This window comes from Anopheles gambiae, chromosome 3, assembly GCF_943734735.2.
Source record: "Anopheles gambiae chromosome 3, idAnoGambNW_F1_1, whole genome shotgun sequence".
In the NCBI taxonomy this organism is placed as follows: domain Eukaryota; kingdom Metazoa; phylum Arthropoda; class Insecta; order Diptera; family Culicidae; genus Anopheles; species Anopheles gambiae.
The window spans coordinates 3,625,682-3,644,262 of NC_064602.1; the positions used below are offsets into that span (position 1 = coordinate 3,625,682).

General features: G+C 47.2%; 3 protein-coding genes across 5 annotated transcripts; 2 read left to right on the forward strand and 1 right to left on the reverse strand.

The window, feature by feature from the left end:
• Positions 1 to 1,985: 1,985 nt before the first annotated feature.
• Positions 1,986 to 5,516, forward strand: LOC1277966 (angiotensin-converting enzyme). Its single transcript, XM_061662757.1, has 5 exons — positions 1,986 to 2,714; positions 2,804 to 4,198; positions 4,266 to 4,549; positions 4,615 to 4,765; positions 4,830 to 5,516. The coding sequence occupies exons 1-5, from the start codon at positions 2,637 to 2,639 to the stop codon at positions 4,983 to 4,985; spliced, it is 2,064 nt and encodes a 687-aa protein (XP_061518741.1). The 5' UTR covers positions 1,986 to 2,636; the 3' UTR covers positions 4,986 to 5,516.
• LOC1277965 (endoplasmic reticulum junction formation protein lunapark-B) lies at positions 5,109 to 9,275 on the reverse strand. Of its 3 annotated transcripts, none has more exons than XM_061662766.1 (6): positions 9,005 to 9,275; positions 8,294 to 8,428; positions 7,132 to 7,361; positions 6,485 to 7,059; positions 6,157 to 6,402; positions 5,109 to 6,083 (listed from the first exon to the last, which is right to left on the reverse strand). In XM_061662766.1, the coding sequence occupies exons 2-6, from the start codon at positions 8,318 to 8,320 to the stop codon at positions 5,887 to 5,889; spliced, it is 1,275 nt and encodes a 424-aa protein (XP_061518750.1). In that variant the 5' UTR covers positions 8,321 to 8,428; positions 9,005 to 9,275; the 3' UTR covers positions 5,109 to 5,886. The 3 variants fall into 3 exon arrangements, with proteins under 3 accessions (XP_061518750.1, XP_317483.3, XP_061518751.1); XM_317483.3 differs by having other exon boundaries at positions 8,651 to 9,248; XM_061662767.1 differs by lacking the exon at positions 9,005 to 9,275 and adding an exon at positions 8,578 to 8,980.
• A 1,150-nt stretch (positions 9,276 to 10,425) lies between these two features.
• On the forward strand, positions 10,426 to 13,826 carry LOC1277964 (GATOR2 complex protein MIOS). Its single transcript, XM_317482.5, has 5 exons — positions 10,426 to 10,777; positions 10,859 to 11,041; positions 11,111 to 11,251; positions 11,319 to 11,438; positions 11,520 to 13,826. The coding sequence occupies exons 1-5, from the start codon at positions 10,651 to 10,653 to the stop codon at positions 13,514 to 13,516; spliced, it is 2,568 nt and encodes an 855-aa protein (XP_317482.5). The 5' UTR covers positions 10,426 to 10,650; the 3' UTR covers positions 13,517 to 13,826.
• The last annotated feature ends 4,755 nt before the right edge of the window (positions 13,827 to 18,581 follow it).

An 18,581-nucleotide genomic window follows, 5' to 3' on the forward strand; every position in this document is an offset into this window, starting at 1 on the left:
GCCGAGTCACTATTTGTTGACGCGCTCGCCGTTGTTGATGAAGTTCACTGTCATGGGTACGATCAGCCGGGCCAGTCAGTCAGTCAGTCAGTCAGTCTCGGGGGTTTCTCGTTCGATCATCAACACGAAAATAATGAACGTTTCTGTCCTAGGCCCTCAGACGCACTTAAATCAACAAGCTGTTTGCTTAGGCAACGCATTATTTGCCGTTTAATGATTGTGTCGCAGGTAATTGGTCAAATATTTGAACGCTACAGAGTGTATAGTTTTTGGCAGTTAGCAGTTAATCCAGTGTGTGTAAAGCAGACTTTCTCTGATGAGCTATAAAAACAGCTAAGAGCAATCCGGTTTGAATGTTTTAATTGGACCAATCGTGAAAGTTTAGCTTTATGACAAGATCACTAAACTTTGCACGATCATGCTCTGCTGACCGTTGCGATGATGTAAGACAGTACGAGTCAAAATATTGACGTTAGTTTATTCAGTGTTTGAATTCGTTTGATTAAAAAAATAAGCTGCGAAAAGCTATGTGATGTATGCGATTGTATAATGTACTGTGATAAGAGTTGAAAGCGAATGGGCCTGCTAACTCTTTACGGTTCCAAGAGTTGTACCCAAACGAAACTATGAAGGCGTGACGAGGTGTCCGGAAATAGAGAAGTAAGAAAATCGCCACGAATAATGTGATCGCTGGTGGGAAACCGTATTGATAAAGAAAGTAACGATCATGCTCGATCAGGAAAGTTTAAACTGATATCCATTACCTGAAAAGATTTTTTAGCTTATTGAGCAAACTTATGATCATATTTTGAAAGTCTTTACCTAATTTTAGAGTATCCAAATAGTTTTACAGTGTGTAAATCTCTAACCTCAACTCTGTGCTCTGTGCTCGATCCTCAAATGACGCCACTCCACGCGAATGCGAATAGATCAACTGCCACTGCCGTTCTACGGTGAGCGTCGAAAAGAGTGTTAATCTCCCATAAGGTGACACGCTTGAAGCAATTCATACGCGCTTCCCTTAGATCATAAACCGGAAAGCGCGACCACACTTAATTCTAACCTCTCCACAGCCACAGCCATTAGATGCCGGTGGCGACGCGGTGAAGCGTTCCGAATGACACAAAAATGATAACTTATGAGGTCAATAGCGTAAGATGTCACCAGCAAGATAACTGCCACGCGGGGGGAGAGAAAAAAGGGCTTGCAAGTAAAGTACCGAGCGAACTCTAATTGATCCATTGTTCGCGGGCAGATTATCGTTGGGCGGAACGCGAAATATGTGCGGATATATGCGGCAGAGGAAGGAACGATTAGTCTCCCTTTGGGGTGTTATTGTCGCTGGAATGCTGTAATGTTATACAATGCCAATTTTTTGAAGACACACATTTGTTGTAAAATTATTCAAGCTATATTGTTCCCTGCTCGTAAGAATAATTAGAATAATGTTGTTTTTTGCAGGATTAATATTTGCAACAGCACAATAAAAATAAATAAATACGTGATTGTCTCTGCTCGTGTCCAACTTTAGCTCTCCAAAAGGTTTTTCTGAAAAAGAGACATTTGGTAATGAGCTTTTTCAACCTAGCAAGTCTGCATTGGCCCCTTAGTCATTTACAAACCCACTGGCAAACACTTTTACTTCCAAGTGTGCGTGTGTGTGTGTCGAGTCGTATGTTAATTTTACTAAACATTCAGCTCAATTGTAGCTGCCTTTCCGCAAGCAAAACTACCAACTGCCGGTACCGTTTACTCTAGGCCACGATTGCGGTTTTCTGGTGTGGAACCACGCGAAAAGCTTGTTGCGCTTGACGACTTGGGCTTTGAACGTTTCAGCGGGAAAGGGCACAGTTATTGCTAACCAAACACACTGATCTACCAAATTCTTTCCCAGTGTTGGTGGCATTTAAATAATAGACTAAGATGAGTCTTCGTCACCCTGAAAATTGCACCAAAAGTAAGGAATTTTCAAACAACTCCTGGAATGATTAATCCTCCCAAAACCATAGCGTTTTTCCACCTAGAAAGAGATGAGTTTTTTCCCTTGTTCCCTTGTTTGGGATGGAAAAACAGTTTCAAACAACCCTACCCCAGATTGTCATAGAAAGATCGCGTACGCATCAGCTGGCATTTTTTTTCCTTCAAACCCTCTTCTATGCGCGATCTTTCTTCGCCCGCGCGCCCTTACGGTACCGGTCACGGTGTGTAACTTTGGAAACAATCATCTACGTCGCAATCAAATGTGCCCCTCTTGGTAAGAAGTTTTCACCTCTGCGTCCCCGCCGGTTTCGATTCAGGAAGAGGAAACCCATACTGCGGTGGTGGCGTGGAATGATCGTTAGAGGTGGCGTATTGTGACGCGGGGGTAATCACGAGGGAGTGAGAGACTCACCTCTACTAGGTGAAGCTTAGTGACTTACCGCTTGACGACGCGATTCTGTGGCCACCAGTATGGCAACGGATTCGAACGACCACGGTAGTGTGTGAGGGCTGACGTTCTTCAGGAGTGGTGCAACTGAAATAAATTGAAAACAAATATAAGCATCTGGTGCACTGGTTATTGGGTGTGTGTTGGGCTTTCTATGTCGCGGGTAGTTGGTTAGTGATGCGTGTATATCGATCGTTCCGAAAGAATCATGGAGCACGTTTGGTTCTGCTGCACTCTGCTCGTAGTGCTCGTGAGTGGTCAAATCAGTGATCTTCGTTATACAGAGGTGTGTGTGTGTGTGCAAGTGATCGAAGTAAATGGCCATTTCAAAAGAATGAAGTTAATGATCCCGTGTAACCCTTTTCCGTTTCGCAGACGAGCAATGATAATCTGTCCGAGGCGATCCAGTTTTTGCGTGAATATGATCGCGAGGCGGCGGAAATGTGCAACCGGGTGGCGAATGCGGAATGGCGCTTTTCCACCAACGCTACCGAGTACAACAAGCGCCGTATGCGCGAGCAGCAAAATTTGGCCTCAAAGCTCGAGTGCATTAGCTGGCGGAGGGCCGTATCCTTCGATTCGTCGCGCATAATCGACACCAGCATTCGGAGGCAGCTTGGTCGGATCGTGCAGCAGGGCAGATGCGGTCTGGGCGATACCAAGTACGCTGAGCTGCAGCACGTGTTGATGCTGCTGAAGGATAACTACAACGGAGCGAAAGTGTGTCCGTTTCGGCGCGTTGGATCGGAAGCAACCGATCTGGGAACGTTTTCTTCGGCGGGTGGCGGTGTGGGCTATCCGAGCTCGAACTATGTGTCGGCGTACACGGGGTATTGCGATCTGAAGATTAACTCCGATTTGACGCGCATTATGGAGACGAGTCGTTCGGAGCCGGAGCTACGATACTACTGGGTGGCGTGGCGTGAGAAGACGGGACCGCCCGTTAGGAACACCTTCATGCGGTACCTTAACCTCGCGAACCAGGCAGCCGAGCAGCACGGATTCCACGATGCGGGAGAGCAGATGCGCTCGGTGTACGAGGATGGGGACTTTTTCTTCACCGTCAATGATCTCTGGGGACAGCTGCAGCCACTGTACAAGCAGCTGTTCACGTTCGTCCGCAAGGGGCTGATCCGTCAGTACGGGGAGCACGTGATCCGACGGGACGGTCCACTGCCCGCCCATCTGCTCGGCAACATGTGGGGTCAAAATTGGCGCCACATCATGGACATCATCAAGCCGGGACCGCCCGAAACACCGGACGTGTCGGGCGAGATGGTGCGCCAGGGCTACACGCCGATGAAAATATTCCAAACGGCGGAAGAGTTCTTTACCTCCATCGGGCTGTCACCGATGGCGCCGGAGTTTTGGCGCAATTCCGTGCTGCAGAAACCGAATGACGGTAGCGGGCAGTGCAGTGCTTCGGCCTGGGATTTCTGCAACAAGGTGGACTTTCGCATCAAACAGTGCACGCAGGTGTCGTTGGACGATTTCATCGGAGCTCACCATGAGATGACGCACATTCAGTACTACATGCAGTACGCCGGCCAACCGTACCTGTACCGGGAGGGGCCGAATCCTGCGTTTCACGAAGCGCTGGCCAATGCGATTACGCTGAGTGTCGGCGGGCCGGCGCATTTGCAGAAGATCGGGCTGCTTAACAGCCCGGTCACCGTGGCGAACGGGAACAGTATGGTTAATATCGAGTATCTGTTGAACCTGGCGCTGGATAAGCTGCCATTTATGGCGTTCAGTTTGGCACTGGAAAAGGTACAAATGAAGAGAGCAGTTAATCGCTGAATGTACAGAGCTAATATACTTATCTTCCTCTGCACAGTGGCGTTGGTACGTGTTCGAAAAGGGCCCGGTCGGTATGAATGCACGCTGGTGGGAGCTACGGTTGCGCTACCAGGGAGTAATACCCCCAACGGGACGAGGATTCGAACACTTTGATGCTGGGGCAAAGTATCACGTGATATCTGATCAGGACTACATCAAGTATTTCGTGGCGACCGTGCTGCAGTTTCAGATTTACTCCGAGCTTTGCCAAGCGGCACAACATTTCGGGCCGCTTCACACGTGCGATATCTATCGATCACGTGAAGCAGGTCGAATTTTAAGGTGAGCCTTTTACATTCATTTTGAAGTAGAAGCCTAATAAATTTCCCGTTGTGCCATTTCAATAGCGATGTTATGCAACAAGGTGCGTCCCTATCATCGGCTCAACTGATAAAACTGCTAACACGTGGGAAATCGTCGCGGCTGTCCGTCGATCCATTGTTGGAGTTCTTCCGTCCACTGGAAGCATGGTTGGAAGCACAGAATCGCGATGAGCAGGCAAGATACGACAGTGCATTTCCTCCTCTAATTAGCCATTAACGTATGTCGTCCTTCATTGCAGATAATTGGTTGGAGCTCTACGATGGAAGATGTGGCACTATTTCAACCTTTGTTGGGGAGAAACGGACAAACCGCGAACGCCTCTAGCTTCACGTTGATGCTTCTGCTCGGATTGATAACGCGGGGACTTGTTTTACACATTAGCAACATAACATAAAGCAAGCTTAAAGCAAGTTCACATAATGTGATCGGTTGTAGAATAAATTGTAAATAATACCTCTTCAGCGTGTTCTACTCGTGTTCTCTCTTTTTCGTGAAACGTTCCAAAAGGTCGTCAACATTTTTAGACAAATTCTAATTCTTTTTTATTGCAAAGGCCTTACATAAGTACTATAATTACAACAAGAGCGTACAAGATCAACAAACGAGTCTTTTTCATTCCCTATGATTTAGCTAGCAATTTCCTCACTTTTACCTATAACATAGCCACGTGCGCGCCCCACGTGCACTGACCATCGTATGCTTGTACGCTTTCCGAAACAAATTCAACGCAGAAAAGAAAAATGCTGTAAATATTGATTAATTTCACATTAGTTGTTTGCTACTCTAGCTCCCACACTTCACTAGTTAGGCACGTTCTATAGCGTTGGCAAAGAGTTTCACTTAAATGGTTTCACAGAACAAACTACTTTCACTCTTGAATGATCACCGTTTTGTTTTTGTTTCTTTTTTTTTTACAAGGAGCAAATGCTAGAAAGAAAAATTGGTTACCTAAGATATTAAATGTGTGAGTGTAGATTGACTAGTGAAGCTATTCCGTGCTTGGTGGTGTGTGGCCTTTCCCTAAATGCACAAATTTACAGAACTGTGAACACTAATGAGAACAAGATGGGGGAAAAGTGACTTTGTCAGCGGACTGCAGCGTGCAATCGTTGTCCACTGTACTAGGGATCCTTTTTCGAGGCGTTCAGGGGTGTGTTTGTGTCTGTGTGCATAGCGGCAGTCGATATTTAGAAAAAAGAGTTAGATAAAAAGTTTAACAGGGCAAAACACGTCATCTCCTCCTTACGTGGCAACAACACAAAAACCAACAATATGTTCAGAGTAAAATAATAAATTCAGTCCACTTTTTTCGACCCGACGGTTTCCGGTCTGCTTGGCACTTCGGTGCTGTCGGGTGTACTGCTCTCCGCTGGCTCTCCATCCGTTGGGAGCAGCTTTTCGCCGCTTGCTTCACCGGCATCGGCTGAGCTTTCCGTTTCACTAGTTGCTAGGTTTCGCATTTCTTCTTGCTTTACTTGCTCTTCTGGTTCAACTGAAAGAAGGAATGTGGGGGAAGAAATTCAACAACACATTCAATAAAAGGGTACTGAATGCACTTTACTTACATGGCTCTTCCTCACCGACACCCGGGCTTCGTGGTTCGCCCGATTGCGACGAACCGGAGGAGCGATCATCCCCTTCTTCCGCTTCCGATTCAGAGCTTGTGTCAGGCTTTTGCGAAAGTCTGTCAAGCTGCTCCTGTTCGTATGGGAGCCGGGGAGCGACGGGACGCTGCTTTTTCGCCGGATTCAATGCATTGCAAAAAGCACACCGGAAAGCAGTGTACTCATACTCTTCCTTCAAAACCATGCCTATTTGGAGGGGAGTGCGAGAAAGAGAAAGGGTTCATTAGGTCTGCGGTTTACCGTGAAAAGGAGGAAAAAAGAAACGAACCGTTGTGCATGCAACATTCGCTGCAAATCATGGCAAACCGATTCGTCGGTCCATCGCCCACCAAATAGTCCACCATCTTCTCCAGCACGCCCTTCTCGTTCTGGTTGATGATGGGGAACGGCGTCCTTCGGTACGGCATACTGCCACGCGCACCATACATAGGTGGGGCCCTTATCATCATGCCGGGTGCCGTTTGCGGTGTGTGATGCATTGGACCGCTGGGGCGCATCTGCGGTGTCATCGGTGTTGCCGGTCGAACCGCTACCGAGGGAGGAGATATTTGCCTTTGGGGCATGGCCGGGGTCGGCATTCGTGGTGCCGCCGCAGGCTGTCCCACGGGCATCGGCTTAGGGCCGCGCTGAGGTGTCAGCGAAGCGGCGAATGCTTGCGTTTGAATGCGATGCGATTTTTCGCCGAATTTGTCCAAAATCTCAACCGCCACCTTGTACGTCTCCTTTTCCATCACGTTCTCTAGGATCTTCTTTTTGTCCGCCCGAAGATCCTTCAGCTTGTTCGAGTTTAAGCGTAACTTGCGTTCGTAATGCCATGCTAGTACCCGTTTTAGGACGAAGATGCTGTGGGAGAGGAAAGAGATACATTAGATATAGGCGTCAATCTCCATAGCTAAAGTAGAAGCTTCTACTCACAGTATAGGACAGATGAGTAGTGGGACGGAATAGACGATCCGTTCATTCCACGTTGGCGGGAAGAAGACGAAGTAAAATATCAACGACCCGACGATGTACAGCACGATCGATGTGACTAAAAATCGGCCAACGAAGCGTTTCCGCCGATCCTGGGTGCTGATTGTGTACGCTTCGAGACTCTTGATTTTTTCCTCCAATTCTTCCAATTTCTGGAAAGTGCTTTTCTCTTTCTATATACGACGCAATAAAATGAATCAGAAGAAAATTTAGAGAAAAGAAAAGTTATTAAACCACACGATTTTTGAGAGGTTTGTTTTAAAGGCGGCACCATGCTTCGATGAACGCGGAGATAAACGGCCGGCGCTGCTGGACGGTCATTAGTGTGCGTCCATTGGGACTGGCGTGAAATATGGCAGCCTAAATCTTGCTGCATTTTGCTTCCCCTTTTACTTCGTATTATCGCCTCAACTGTTTTGGTTGCTTTTTATCGCGTGAATACAGCCGTGCTAGGCCTAATTGAATATTTATAACCGCCCTAAGCATGCAACGCACCTCGCAGTCTTTGTACCGTATTTACGTTCACGATACTGAACACTTTTGCTTTTTGACCGTCTGCATGGGTTTGGATCGAAACTTTGGAAAGGCAGCTGCGACAGAAGGGCATTTCAGTGTGGTATGGCTGCAAATTAATTAACGCACCGTATAGTTGGTGTTTTTTTTTCTTATGTAAAAAAGATTCGCTTTATCATCGGAATATGATTAGCTAAACAGCAGCGACCTTTAACTTTACATAACTGATGAAAACAAACTCAAACGTTGGTCCGGAACTGCAATCTTGGGTGCATCTTAGCGTCCGGTGGCAGCATCTCGAGCAAGTAAAAGTGAAAACAATGATCAGAGTAGGCTGCATTAATAAACCTTTCCTGCCCCGTCATGGTCGACCTTTCGCTCGAACCCATCGATTCCGGGCAAATGCATCTTAATCGCTAAATCCGATTAGCTACCAGGCAGCGTGCGAACGTTTCTTATCACAGGCCTTCTCCTCTTTTATTGATAGCGACCGTGCAAGCCGTGCGTCATCAGTTTCCACGTACATCCATCGGTAGCTTTTGCCGTTTTCTCGTGCTATTAAAGCTTATTAGCGGGCGAAAGAAATACGTACCCGAAATCTGGACAAAATGACCCCCATCGTGGTGCTGCTTGTTGGGTGGGGAAAGTGGGCCGGTAGGAGCAAATGCTTGACCCCGCTGCTGATTCGCCAACCACAATCCACCGCCGCTCCGGTGTGCCACGCTCTCTGTAACGATGCAAAGAAGATTCCAAACGTGCGTGCGTGAGTAAGATTTGTGAGTGTACAAGGACAAGACACGAGCAACGATTCTAGCACGCCGTTGGACGCATTCAGCCGTATCGTAGAAGCTAAATTTATCCATGAAATGTTCGGACCGTTTATCTTGTTGCTCGTCTCTTCTGCTCTACCCTAGCCATTGAAAACTCCGCCAAAAATAGACTAACTGACCACCACTTGTACAGCACACTTGATCTTCTGTGCTTTGTGCAACAGATAGGCTGGCGACCGTGGTCGTGGCAAAGGCGGTGAACGGAAAATACGACGGAAAATGCCAACCACTATTAAAGGCCCTGCATCTCGTCGCCAACGCGTCACTGAACTTTCTTTTCGTCAATGGCCAAAATGCCACGATTGGCACCGAAATCTGTCGGATGCGCGATGGTACTAGCAGGGACAAACAAACAATTGCTTCTGCAAATGGCTAGTGCCGTGTCGCCGATCCAACAGTCCACCGCAGGGCAACCCCCGGCCACCCCTCGCAAACACTTGCTCGAAACGTCAATAACCGTCACAAGTACTTACAAAAAACGTCGCCAGCGAGGGAAATTCGCACCGATTTGGAGCGTTGACGACGGTTTTTGGCCTGCGGGACCCTCGCTCGAAACGTCAAAAGCGAGGGAAATTCACACCGATTTGGAGCGTTGGTGAGCTCACGAAACCCGGTTTTTGGCCTGCGGGGTGTTAGTTTACGCTTTTTTGTGTAGTTTACGCGTGGCTCGTCGGTTTTTCGCTCGTCGTGGATGTTTTGATTCTTTTCAGAAGACGCGGTCAGTCACGGCCAAGAAAATGTGTGCTAGTGTTGTATTTTCAAGCAAGCCGCGCTTCGTTCCTGAAATCAGAGTGACCAGAAATACCGATTTATCTGTATTCCTACCGATTTTTGATATGCCTACCGACTCACAGATGAGCCCCCTAAAGCTTCCGATTTTTCATTTATCCTACCAAAAATTACAGATTTTTTCGTAATACAAACCAAAAAGTCATATAACCATTCCCCAAATCACTTAATGAATAAAACTCTATATGGAAATCACTAGCAACCAGAACCAGAAGTTCAACAGAGACAGCTAAGGTCCGTGTCTGTACCTCATGAAGTCGAACGCGCTGATAAAATTTTATATAAATTTTATATAAAATATGCAATTTGACAGATAATGTAACCCGGCGCTCTAGCAGCAATAGAACACGACATCGAACATGAAAAATGTATAGGACTTCACATGTTCAATTTGTGGGTTATCACATCGAACATGTAAAATCCCATATATTTTTCATGTTCGATGTCGCGTTCGAGCGTCCCAATCATTTGTTGTGAAACGACTAACTACTTTCTTTTTAAAAATAAATAAATTATTTTTATTTGATATTACGCCAAACCAACTAAAACTTTATTGCACGAGCCAAAACCACCACCAAACATCCTGTTAACCGTTACCAAAGTGCCGCGTCTTTTTTCGCCATCGCGCCGCAAAACCGCTCGATCATCGTACCGCTTCGTCCGATCGCTCGCTCTCTCGGTTTTCGGTTCGCCTCTCGCAACTATCCGCAATATTTATTCTCACGGCCGCCCCTTTAGCCGCAGCTACACGTAGCCTTATCGAAAACGGATCGTAGCGGGCAAGGTCGCTACAGTTGGGTTAAATTCCCTAGTACAATTTTCAGATCGAAACTTCAGAAAAGCCTCATGTGAGCGATATGAACCAAATCTAAACTATCTCCTTTAAATAAATGAAAGATGTTATTTTCTCGGGCTGCTCTTCATGGGACAGATTAGCTTCCATCTCCGACAACCCCCCCTCCCGCTCAATACTTCAAAGCCTGCCGAAAACTACCGAAAAAATCTTAAACTCCTACCGAAAACTACCGATAAAATTTTGATGCGCCTACCGAAAACCGCAAAAATAATCTGGCCACTCTGTCTGAAATTGAGAAACATTTGGAATGACAAGCAGTATGACCAAGTGGACGCCCCTTTGTTGAGCTGTCAAAAAATTTGCGGGATTCGTCGGAAAGAGCGGACACAAACAAAATAACCAAAACAACGCAACACTTTCGGACGAATCAGCGATAAAGTTTGATAACTTTCTGTACAGAATATTGTGCATTTTCTTCACAGCTAAGTGCCGATCTGCAGTGTGGTGTAAATGCGGTAGAAGATACGCATCAAAATGTCGCAAACCGTCGTGGAGCTGCACTGGTTCCCGAAGTATTCGGATCGATTTTTGACCGCGGCAAGTTCCGAAATCAATTTGTACCAGGTGAAGAACGATCTGATTGATAATGTGGAAAAGTCGAGTAAGTAACGTGTGTTGCATTGGAGTTCCGCAGAACGGTTGTTTACTAACTCGTTTGTCCTTCCCTCACCATTTTTTCCAGACATAAATTTGGACATTTCCAAATCAACCACTGCCACGCTGATAGCTTCCGAGTCGCGTTATCAGTTTGTACGGACCGTAGCACCCTCGTACCATGGTGGAGGCGAAATCAACTTTGCAGCCGGACTGCCGAACGGAAAGGTCGCGTTATGTAACTTTGTCGCCGAAAACAATGTCGAATTCAGTAAGTGTCTCTTCTGCAGCTTGCCCGGTAACTGGCGGTTCTGACACGTAAATATTTCTATGCTTACAGCCCCAAGAATATCCCGAGCATGCACGTGTATCGCCTGGAGCGAGCTGGAACCGAACTTCCTGGCGATGGGACACGACCGGAATCGGTCCGACAACTGCATCACAATCTGGGACACGGAACGCGGTGTTCCGAATCAATCGTGTAAGTCGGAGGGGTAAAGGAGCAGAATCTGATCGTTAGTTCATTGTATGCTTCAATTTCCTTACAGCAATTGTAAGCATGATTGGATTGTCGGAAACGGCACATTCTGTGTGCTGGGACAAAACATTCCCCCAGGTGCTGATAGCAGGCATGAGCCACAAGTACATCAAAATGATGGATTTGAGACGTAAGTGGGAAAGCAATAACGAAGCATGAGTAGTACGCAAATGTACCAAAAATTACCTTTCACATTAAATACCTTTCACAGAGAACCCAGTCATCACGACGGTAGCAAACACACGGACGGTAAACGGAGTTTGCGTCGCTCCGAACGGTCGCTACCTGGCAAGCTACGTCGAAAACATAATAAACCTTTGGGACTTACGTTCGTTAGAGAAGCCAATCAGCCAGATACAGATGCAAAAGAGCATCAGCCAACTGTCCTGGTGCCCAACGCGTTCCTCCGTGCTGTCGACGCTTCAGCGCGATTCGCCGTTGATAAATTTGATCGATTTGCACTGGCCCGGCTCGGAGATGGACGGTGGCGAACCGCACTCAGTGAAACGGTTCGTTTCTCCCTTCCAAACAACGGCCACCACGCTGATGACGAGCCGTGTGCCCTCGATGGCGTACCTTTCCTGGCATCCGTACGATCTCGAGCGGATGCTGGCACTGTCGAGCGTGGGCAACATTTGCGATTACCGCATTCCGCAGCGAGTGGCCGTATCGTGGGACAACAACAACAATCTGTTCGGTAACAACGGGAACGATCTGCGCCAGTTCGCTACGCCGACCCGTTCCTCGACGCCAACCGATTCGCTCAACCAGTGGAACATTGACAGCAGCGAGGAAGACATTGCCGAAACCATGCAGCATCGGGCGCTGAAGAACTACGGCCTGATGGCGGACCTGCAGCGCAATGGTGATTTGGTGGAAAAGAACGACGGACTGCAGGCGGTTTGGCGCATGTTGGGCCACATGGTGAAGGAAGATAACAAGCAGGGGCTGAAAGAGATACTGGGCGTGAATAATGCGCTGGACGGACCGCCGATGTCGCAGTCCGAACCGGTCAACACGAAATGGGTCGATTTCAGCATGTGCAGCGGGTTGGTGGTGTACCGTAGCGAGCAGCGTGACATGGCCCAGCTGCTTTGCGGCTGGACGTTCGAGCGTGAGAAAGAAGCCTCGTTCGGTGCGTTCCTGGACGAGCTGTGCGCCAAGCGCGAGTACACGCGGGCGGCCCTTCTGGCGTGCTTTCACTTTCGCGTACGGTTAGCGATCGACATTTTGGGCCGCGGAGCGGATCAAGCGTCCGATCCGAGCTCGCTGTTGCGTGTGGCTGCGATCGCACTGTCCGGCTTCTCCGCCGAGCGGTCCGAGCTGTGGCGCAAGCAGTGCGGAGCGGCACGCACGCAGATCGACGATCCGTATTTGCGATGCATGTTTTCGTTTTTGGCGTACGAAAAGGACGGCTTCGAAACGGTCACGAATGAGACGCAAATTTCGCTGAGCGATCGGATGGCGTTCGCTTGCAACTTTCTGTCGGACGTGAAGCTGGCCGAATACACCAAGGGCATGGTGGCGAACTGCATCGAAATGGGCGATCTAAACGGGCTGCTGCTCACGGGTGCCACAAACGACGGCATTAGCTTGCTGCAGAGTCACCTAGATCGGACGGAAGACGTTCAAACGGTCGCGCTAATTGCGGCCCGCTTTCTCACCTCGGAGCTGCTCGCCAACTATCGCGTGCAGTACTGGATTGCGACGTATCGGGACATGCTGGACGTGTGGGGCTTGTGGGAGCAACGATCCCAGCTGGACATAACGCTGGGCAGCATTCGGTCGCCACCGCGCAGCTCCCGGTCGGTGTTTTTGTTGTGCAATTTTTGCGGCAAAAACGTCTCGATGGCACTGCAGGAAGATGCGCGTCTGCGCGGGAACGCAACCACCATGCATAAGCTGTCCTCCTGCCCACACTGCAGGAAACCGTTGCCCCGTTGCGCACTCTGCCTGCTGCACATGGGCACGACGATGGGGGCGATATCGCAAAGCCAAGCCATCCACGGCCAGATCGGGTGGCAGTCGAAACCGTTCTCGAAGTGGTTCAGCTGGTGCCAAACCTGCCGCCACGGTGGTCACACCGAGCATTTGACGGAGTGGTTCAACCAGAACACCGAGTGTCCGGTGACGTCGTGCAATTGCAAGTGCTTCGCCAAAGATCTGCCAATGCCGCAGTTTCCGCGCGACAAGGACAGCGTCTCCTGACACCAGCTGTCGACGATGTTTTAGAGACCGGTACCGTGAACGATGTGTGGATGCCGTTCGGGTTCTTTTCTTTTTGTTGCAATATGGGACAAGTCGTGTGCGTGTCTGAAAGGAAATGTTTATCTTTTGGGGGATAAGAGATGCTGTTGAATGTTATTCATCTTTAGGTCGGAACAATGTCTTGCAAGAGGGACTTTAAAATTATTTTAGTTTTGCATTGCGTTTTGTTTTTACAATTTGAACGGGGGAATGCTAAGCAGCGATCGCTAATAAAGTAACATGAATAATCACGAGACAAGATTAAATGGTACGTTCACTTTGAATGTTTTTAGTAATTGAATTTTTACAAAGAAATTAATATTACAAAATTTATGAGGTGGCTTTCTAAGTAATAGGTTTAAAAGATAAGTTCACAAAGCCGCTGATTAAAGCAAAAGCGCCCCTTCAGCTATGGTAGGGGAGGGAAAGCTATTCACCATTCGCTGTTGCTCCCCACCAATGTGCTTCACAAGCACCGCCCACTTTGCAGATGTAGCTGTAGGAAAGCATACGAGTGTAGCTGTGTTAGTGCCGCGTGCTTATTGCCGTACAGTTAAAGAGGGGAGGGCGGGTTTGTAGAACATTAAATAACATAAATTACGCTACGGTACTCGGTAGCGGGGATAAAGGTAAACTGCAGAGGCTTACAGTAATGGCAAATACATGGCAAGTTAAATCGTACCGGAACCGGTTAATCACGGGGTTGTAAAAAAAAGCATAGAAGCAAAGGGCATAAAGAAGCAGCAGTGTAAAGGACACACAAGTACACACGGGCGGGTTGGTGTGTAGATAGTATGGCGCGACGAGGAATCCGAATGACACGCCTGGTGCTGATGGTCGAGATTGGAAGTAATTAATTTAAATTTATCATTCATTAGCCAGGTCGGCATGTAATGGAAATTGCGCTCCGTTATTAAATTTCACGTATTGCAGCCTTTTTTTGCGCTGTGTGACAAATGTGGGGTCGCTTTCTTGTATAAGGATATACGTACACACGCTCGCTCCGGGTATGACGATGCTGGGGTATGCTAAATGTCACATGGTCGAGGGCACGAGGGAAGGTTCCCAGGCTCTACCGTGAACACAACGCTTTTCTCTTGCGCCTTGCGCTACGCAGCCGGGAATGGGTTTTGATGCAAATGGCGATGTTATGAAGGCTCGGCTGACCATTAACGTAATTACGCCGACATTTGCTTGGACGACCGAGCTGGCCGAGCTGAAGCTGATTTCTTTGGGCGGCCTCCAAGCGCGAGACCCTCCAGGAGGCGGGTGGTATTTTATGTAATTCCAAGAAGAAATTAAAGAAATAGTGCACAACCGAGGTGAAGCGATCGGAAACGGCTCAAGCAGGGCCCTGAGAACGGACGGGCCACCAAAACCAACGAAAAGGAAGAAGAACCTCATTTCCTCCTCCCGCTCCTCATCCGATCGTAATAGCGTTGTGTTTATCTTTATGCCGTTTTAAAGTATGGAAAAATTAAATTAATGCTTATCGTTTGTTTCTCTTGCGCTTTGCGCTAATGGAAATGGAATGGTAGGGTGGCGGCGTAGCACTCCCCGGTGCACTTCGAAGTGCGAATAAAATGGCGTCTTGCGGCCGCCAAATTAAACAAAACCGACCGAGAGACGCTTAACGCTGGCCGGCTGCCCAGGCTGTCGTAAAACTTGTATCTAGAATGCTGATGCGTGGCGCTGCGTTTTGATTAGCGCTTGCGCAAGGGGTGTGATGAGCGTTTGCGCTGGTGGCTTGCTTCGTTTTTACGAGTTCCGAGAAGTTTGCTCCATTGTGTGTTTATGGATGAGCCCCACGCAGTAGGCACGGCAAAAGTAATTGTAATTTTTGATGAAGGGTTTTCGCCGAAGAAGAAAGCGCCTGGCTGAGGAACTGGGGAAATGCATAATGTGTGCAATGTGAGTGCTTTTTGGATTACAATTTTTGATTGGATTGCGGTGGGTACATTCAAAACTCTCAAGGCGGTAAAAATATAATTGTTAAGGGTGTATAATTATGTATAATAGTATATTAGTTTGTCAAAAAGTCTTCTTTTAACAGTGCAATAGAAACCTTATCCTTATCGACAAGTATACGCATAATGCTACTGACAGGCTCCCCTTACTAATGTGATGACAGCAAAATCACATTGATTCCGTTGACTTTCAATAACTTGTGTTTTAATTAAAATGTAATCACAAACCTCGGTACCCAGCCCAACTGCAATTTCAACCTCTACCAGGCATTGCTGGATTACACTCAAATGCCGAACACGTAAAATGATCTTCATTACCATTAGTTTTATCACGGGCGGCGCTTAAAATTATATTATTTAGAATTATTTAAATTGCTGAAAATTATAGTTCCCCACATCCCGGCTTTCCCGTTCCCACTCTCGCGGCTTTATCGAAAAAAGCGAGGAAAGGCAGAGAAGAAGATAACGCATCTCCACGCAGTCCCATGTGTATTATAAGCGTTTATTATCAATTATGTTTCAACGATTACGGACACTACTACCACTACTACTACCTCCACTACTACGGACGACAGTGAGTGCGTCGGTCACACGGTGTCCCGAGTCAACTTCGATTGCTCTCAGTCCGGTCCGGGGCAGTGGAAGCGGTTTATTATCGCTAATAATAATTTTATCCGAATGCGCAAAACGCACTGCCACGAGAGAGAGACAGCGAATGAGAAAGAAAGCCTTCATTCGATCGAGCTTCTTTCCCTTTCACACGAAGGTTTCGCGTTTTCAATTAACTCTCGGCAAAAGCATGGAGTGCTTCAGTTTTTATTCTTCCTGTCACAAACTCTCTGGGCAGGGCAGGGCTTGAAGACTTGGTGATCCATTTTCATTAGCTCGGTCTCTTGCTCCGGCTTGGCCGGGATGGGTAATGCCAAAGCCGATTGCTCACCTTTCGAAATGGCGAAACGGGGCAAAGTGTGAAGAAATAACGACAACACCACCAGCACTACGATCAGGAAACGAGAAAGGGAAGGTGCATCCGGTGCAGTTGCCTGCCTGAAAATTGAATTCAATTTCGTTAGCCAATTAGACAGCAGGGCAGTCGGGATCATTTTGTCGCTCGATCGCGCGCCCGGTGACGAATAACGCTTCGAAACCGCAGCCGTGATGCAGCAGCCTCAGTACCTTTGGAATTGGTTGTGCCGTTGCACTTAGAGGTCATAAAATAAACGCTTCAATTTGGATTGGGTTTGGCACTTCGGGGCGGAGGTGCAACGTGCTGATGAAACGCATCCGTCCGTGGCGTGGCAGAAGCTCTACACAACGGCGTTTTTTTTTTATTCTTTTTAATACTGTTTGATTACGAGCTTGACCGGGGCAGGCAAGGCTTCCCGTGTTTACTTGGTCCCCTTTTGTTCCTGTTCGTTTTGGTGCAAGTTTACGATCTTAACCACCAAATTGACCAAAGATAAGTCAATTTCCGTTTCATCCCTTTTTTTCAGCACAAGAGTAAATTAACTTTACCTAAGAATCGAAGGTGTGTGTGTGTGTGTGTGTGGAGCGCTTTTCTTTCACTCATCTCCCGTACAAACATCCCGTGTAAGTGTGCTATTGATTCGCCCTTCGTGCATACCCGCTCCCTTTAGCTCCACAGTGAATTACCGTCGATCAAGCTGCACCCGAAGTATTTACCATAATTGATGATCGTTACTTACTGGATCGTTCATGTGCTGTGTGCGCGCGGAACGGAAATGATTCTAACCGATGATCGAACCCAATCCGATGTGGTGGAAAGCAAATGAAGACAAGCGAAAGAAGCAGCGGAAGCTCACTTACTCCCATTTTGGTGCAGTATTTTCGGTTGCCTAAAGTGTTAAACAGCAGATTAATTCGTCCGGGCTGTGTGTGGAGCGTACCTTTGCTAAATTGAATCGACACCTAAATCAATTTGTTTTCGACAGGTTGAAATCTACCTGTTTCGGCTTGTGGCCGGCAAAGATGTGAGGGAATGCTGCCGAACAAATTGCAGCATTAAGTGGAGTGGCTCTTGATTAGTTAGTTAGCGAAGAGAAGGAGGATCGTGAAGAAGGAATTGCTTGGAAGTGCTTTTGGAATTAGTGAGCGTATACTATGTTGCATGAAATGAAACGATCTTGCTTTGAAAAACAATGAGCAGGGGAAAGAAATTGTACCTAATTCACTGTTTCTATTGCTATCTAATTTTAAAACACTAAATGTGATTGTGTCTTCTAAACTAGAGCTTTTTCAACAAATCGCCAAAACATACACGATCCACACATCGTCATGTGATCTAATGTTATTATACAATTAGTGCTCATTTCACTCCTAATGAAGACATTCCGGTAGACAATAAACTTGCAGTCGGCTGGCTCGGCTCGAAATGGGAGCATTAGCGCACCTTAGCCATTAGTTTAATGCCTAGCTTAAGCATATCATGATGAACGATCTTGACAAAATATCACGATATGGAAGCCACAAAGCGGGTTTGCTCCACAACGGGCCACACCCGATCGACTTCTGTATCGTAGAGTTTCTTGTGTATCAGTCTTGATGGTCTTCACGATCGTGTCTGCGTATAGTAAGAGTTGAAAATCTGTTTGTAATATGCGATTAAATGCAAAAACGAAGATATGTTTAGCCTTAATAAGACTCGATGACAACATAAAGCGGTGCTCGTTAGCGTTTGGTTTAAGGTTAACTTTTGCACAGCACTTCCTCTCGTATGTTAGACAACAAGCACTGTTATGTCGGAGGCAACAACTGAAACCGTTGGCTGTATTCATTTCATGGACGATTTGAGTGCTTTTGCATCACTTTACGCTCCATTGCTGGTAGCTTTCGGTTGCTGGAATGAAGTTGGCGGAAGGTTTTGAAATTATAGTTTTCTAGCTGGTACTCAGGGGTTGCCTAGAAACTCTTGAAAGAAAATCTGAACAACTGTGAACACAAGTAAATCAATGAACAACTCATACGACAAGCGTTTGATGGTCTACTTCATGTAATTCATTTTTACTTCATATCCTTCGTATAGACGCTTCAAAATATCA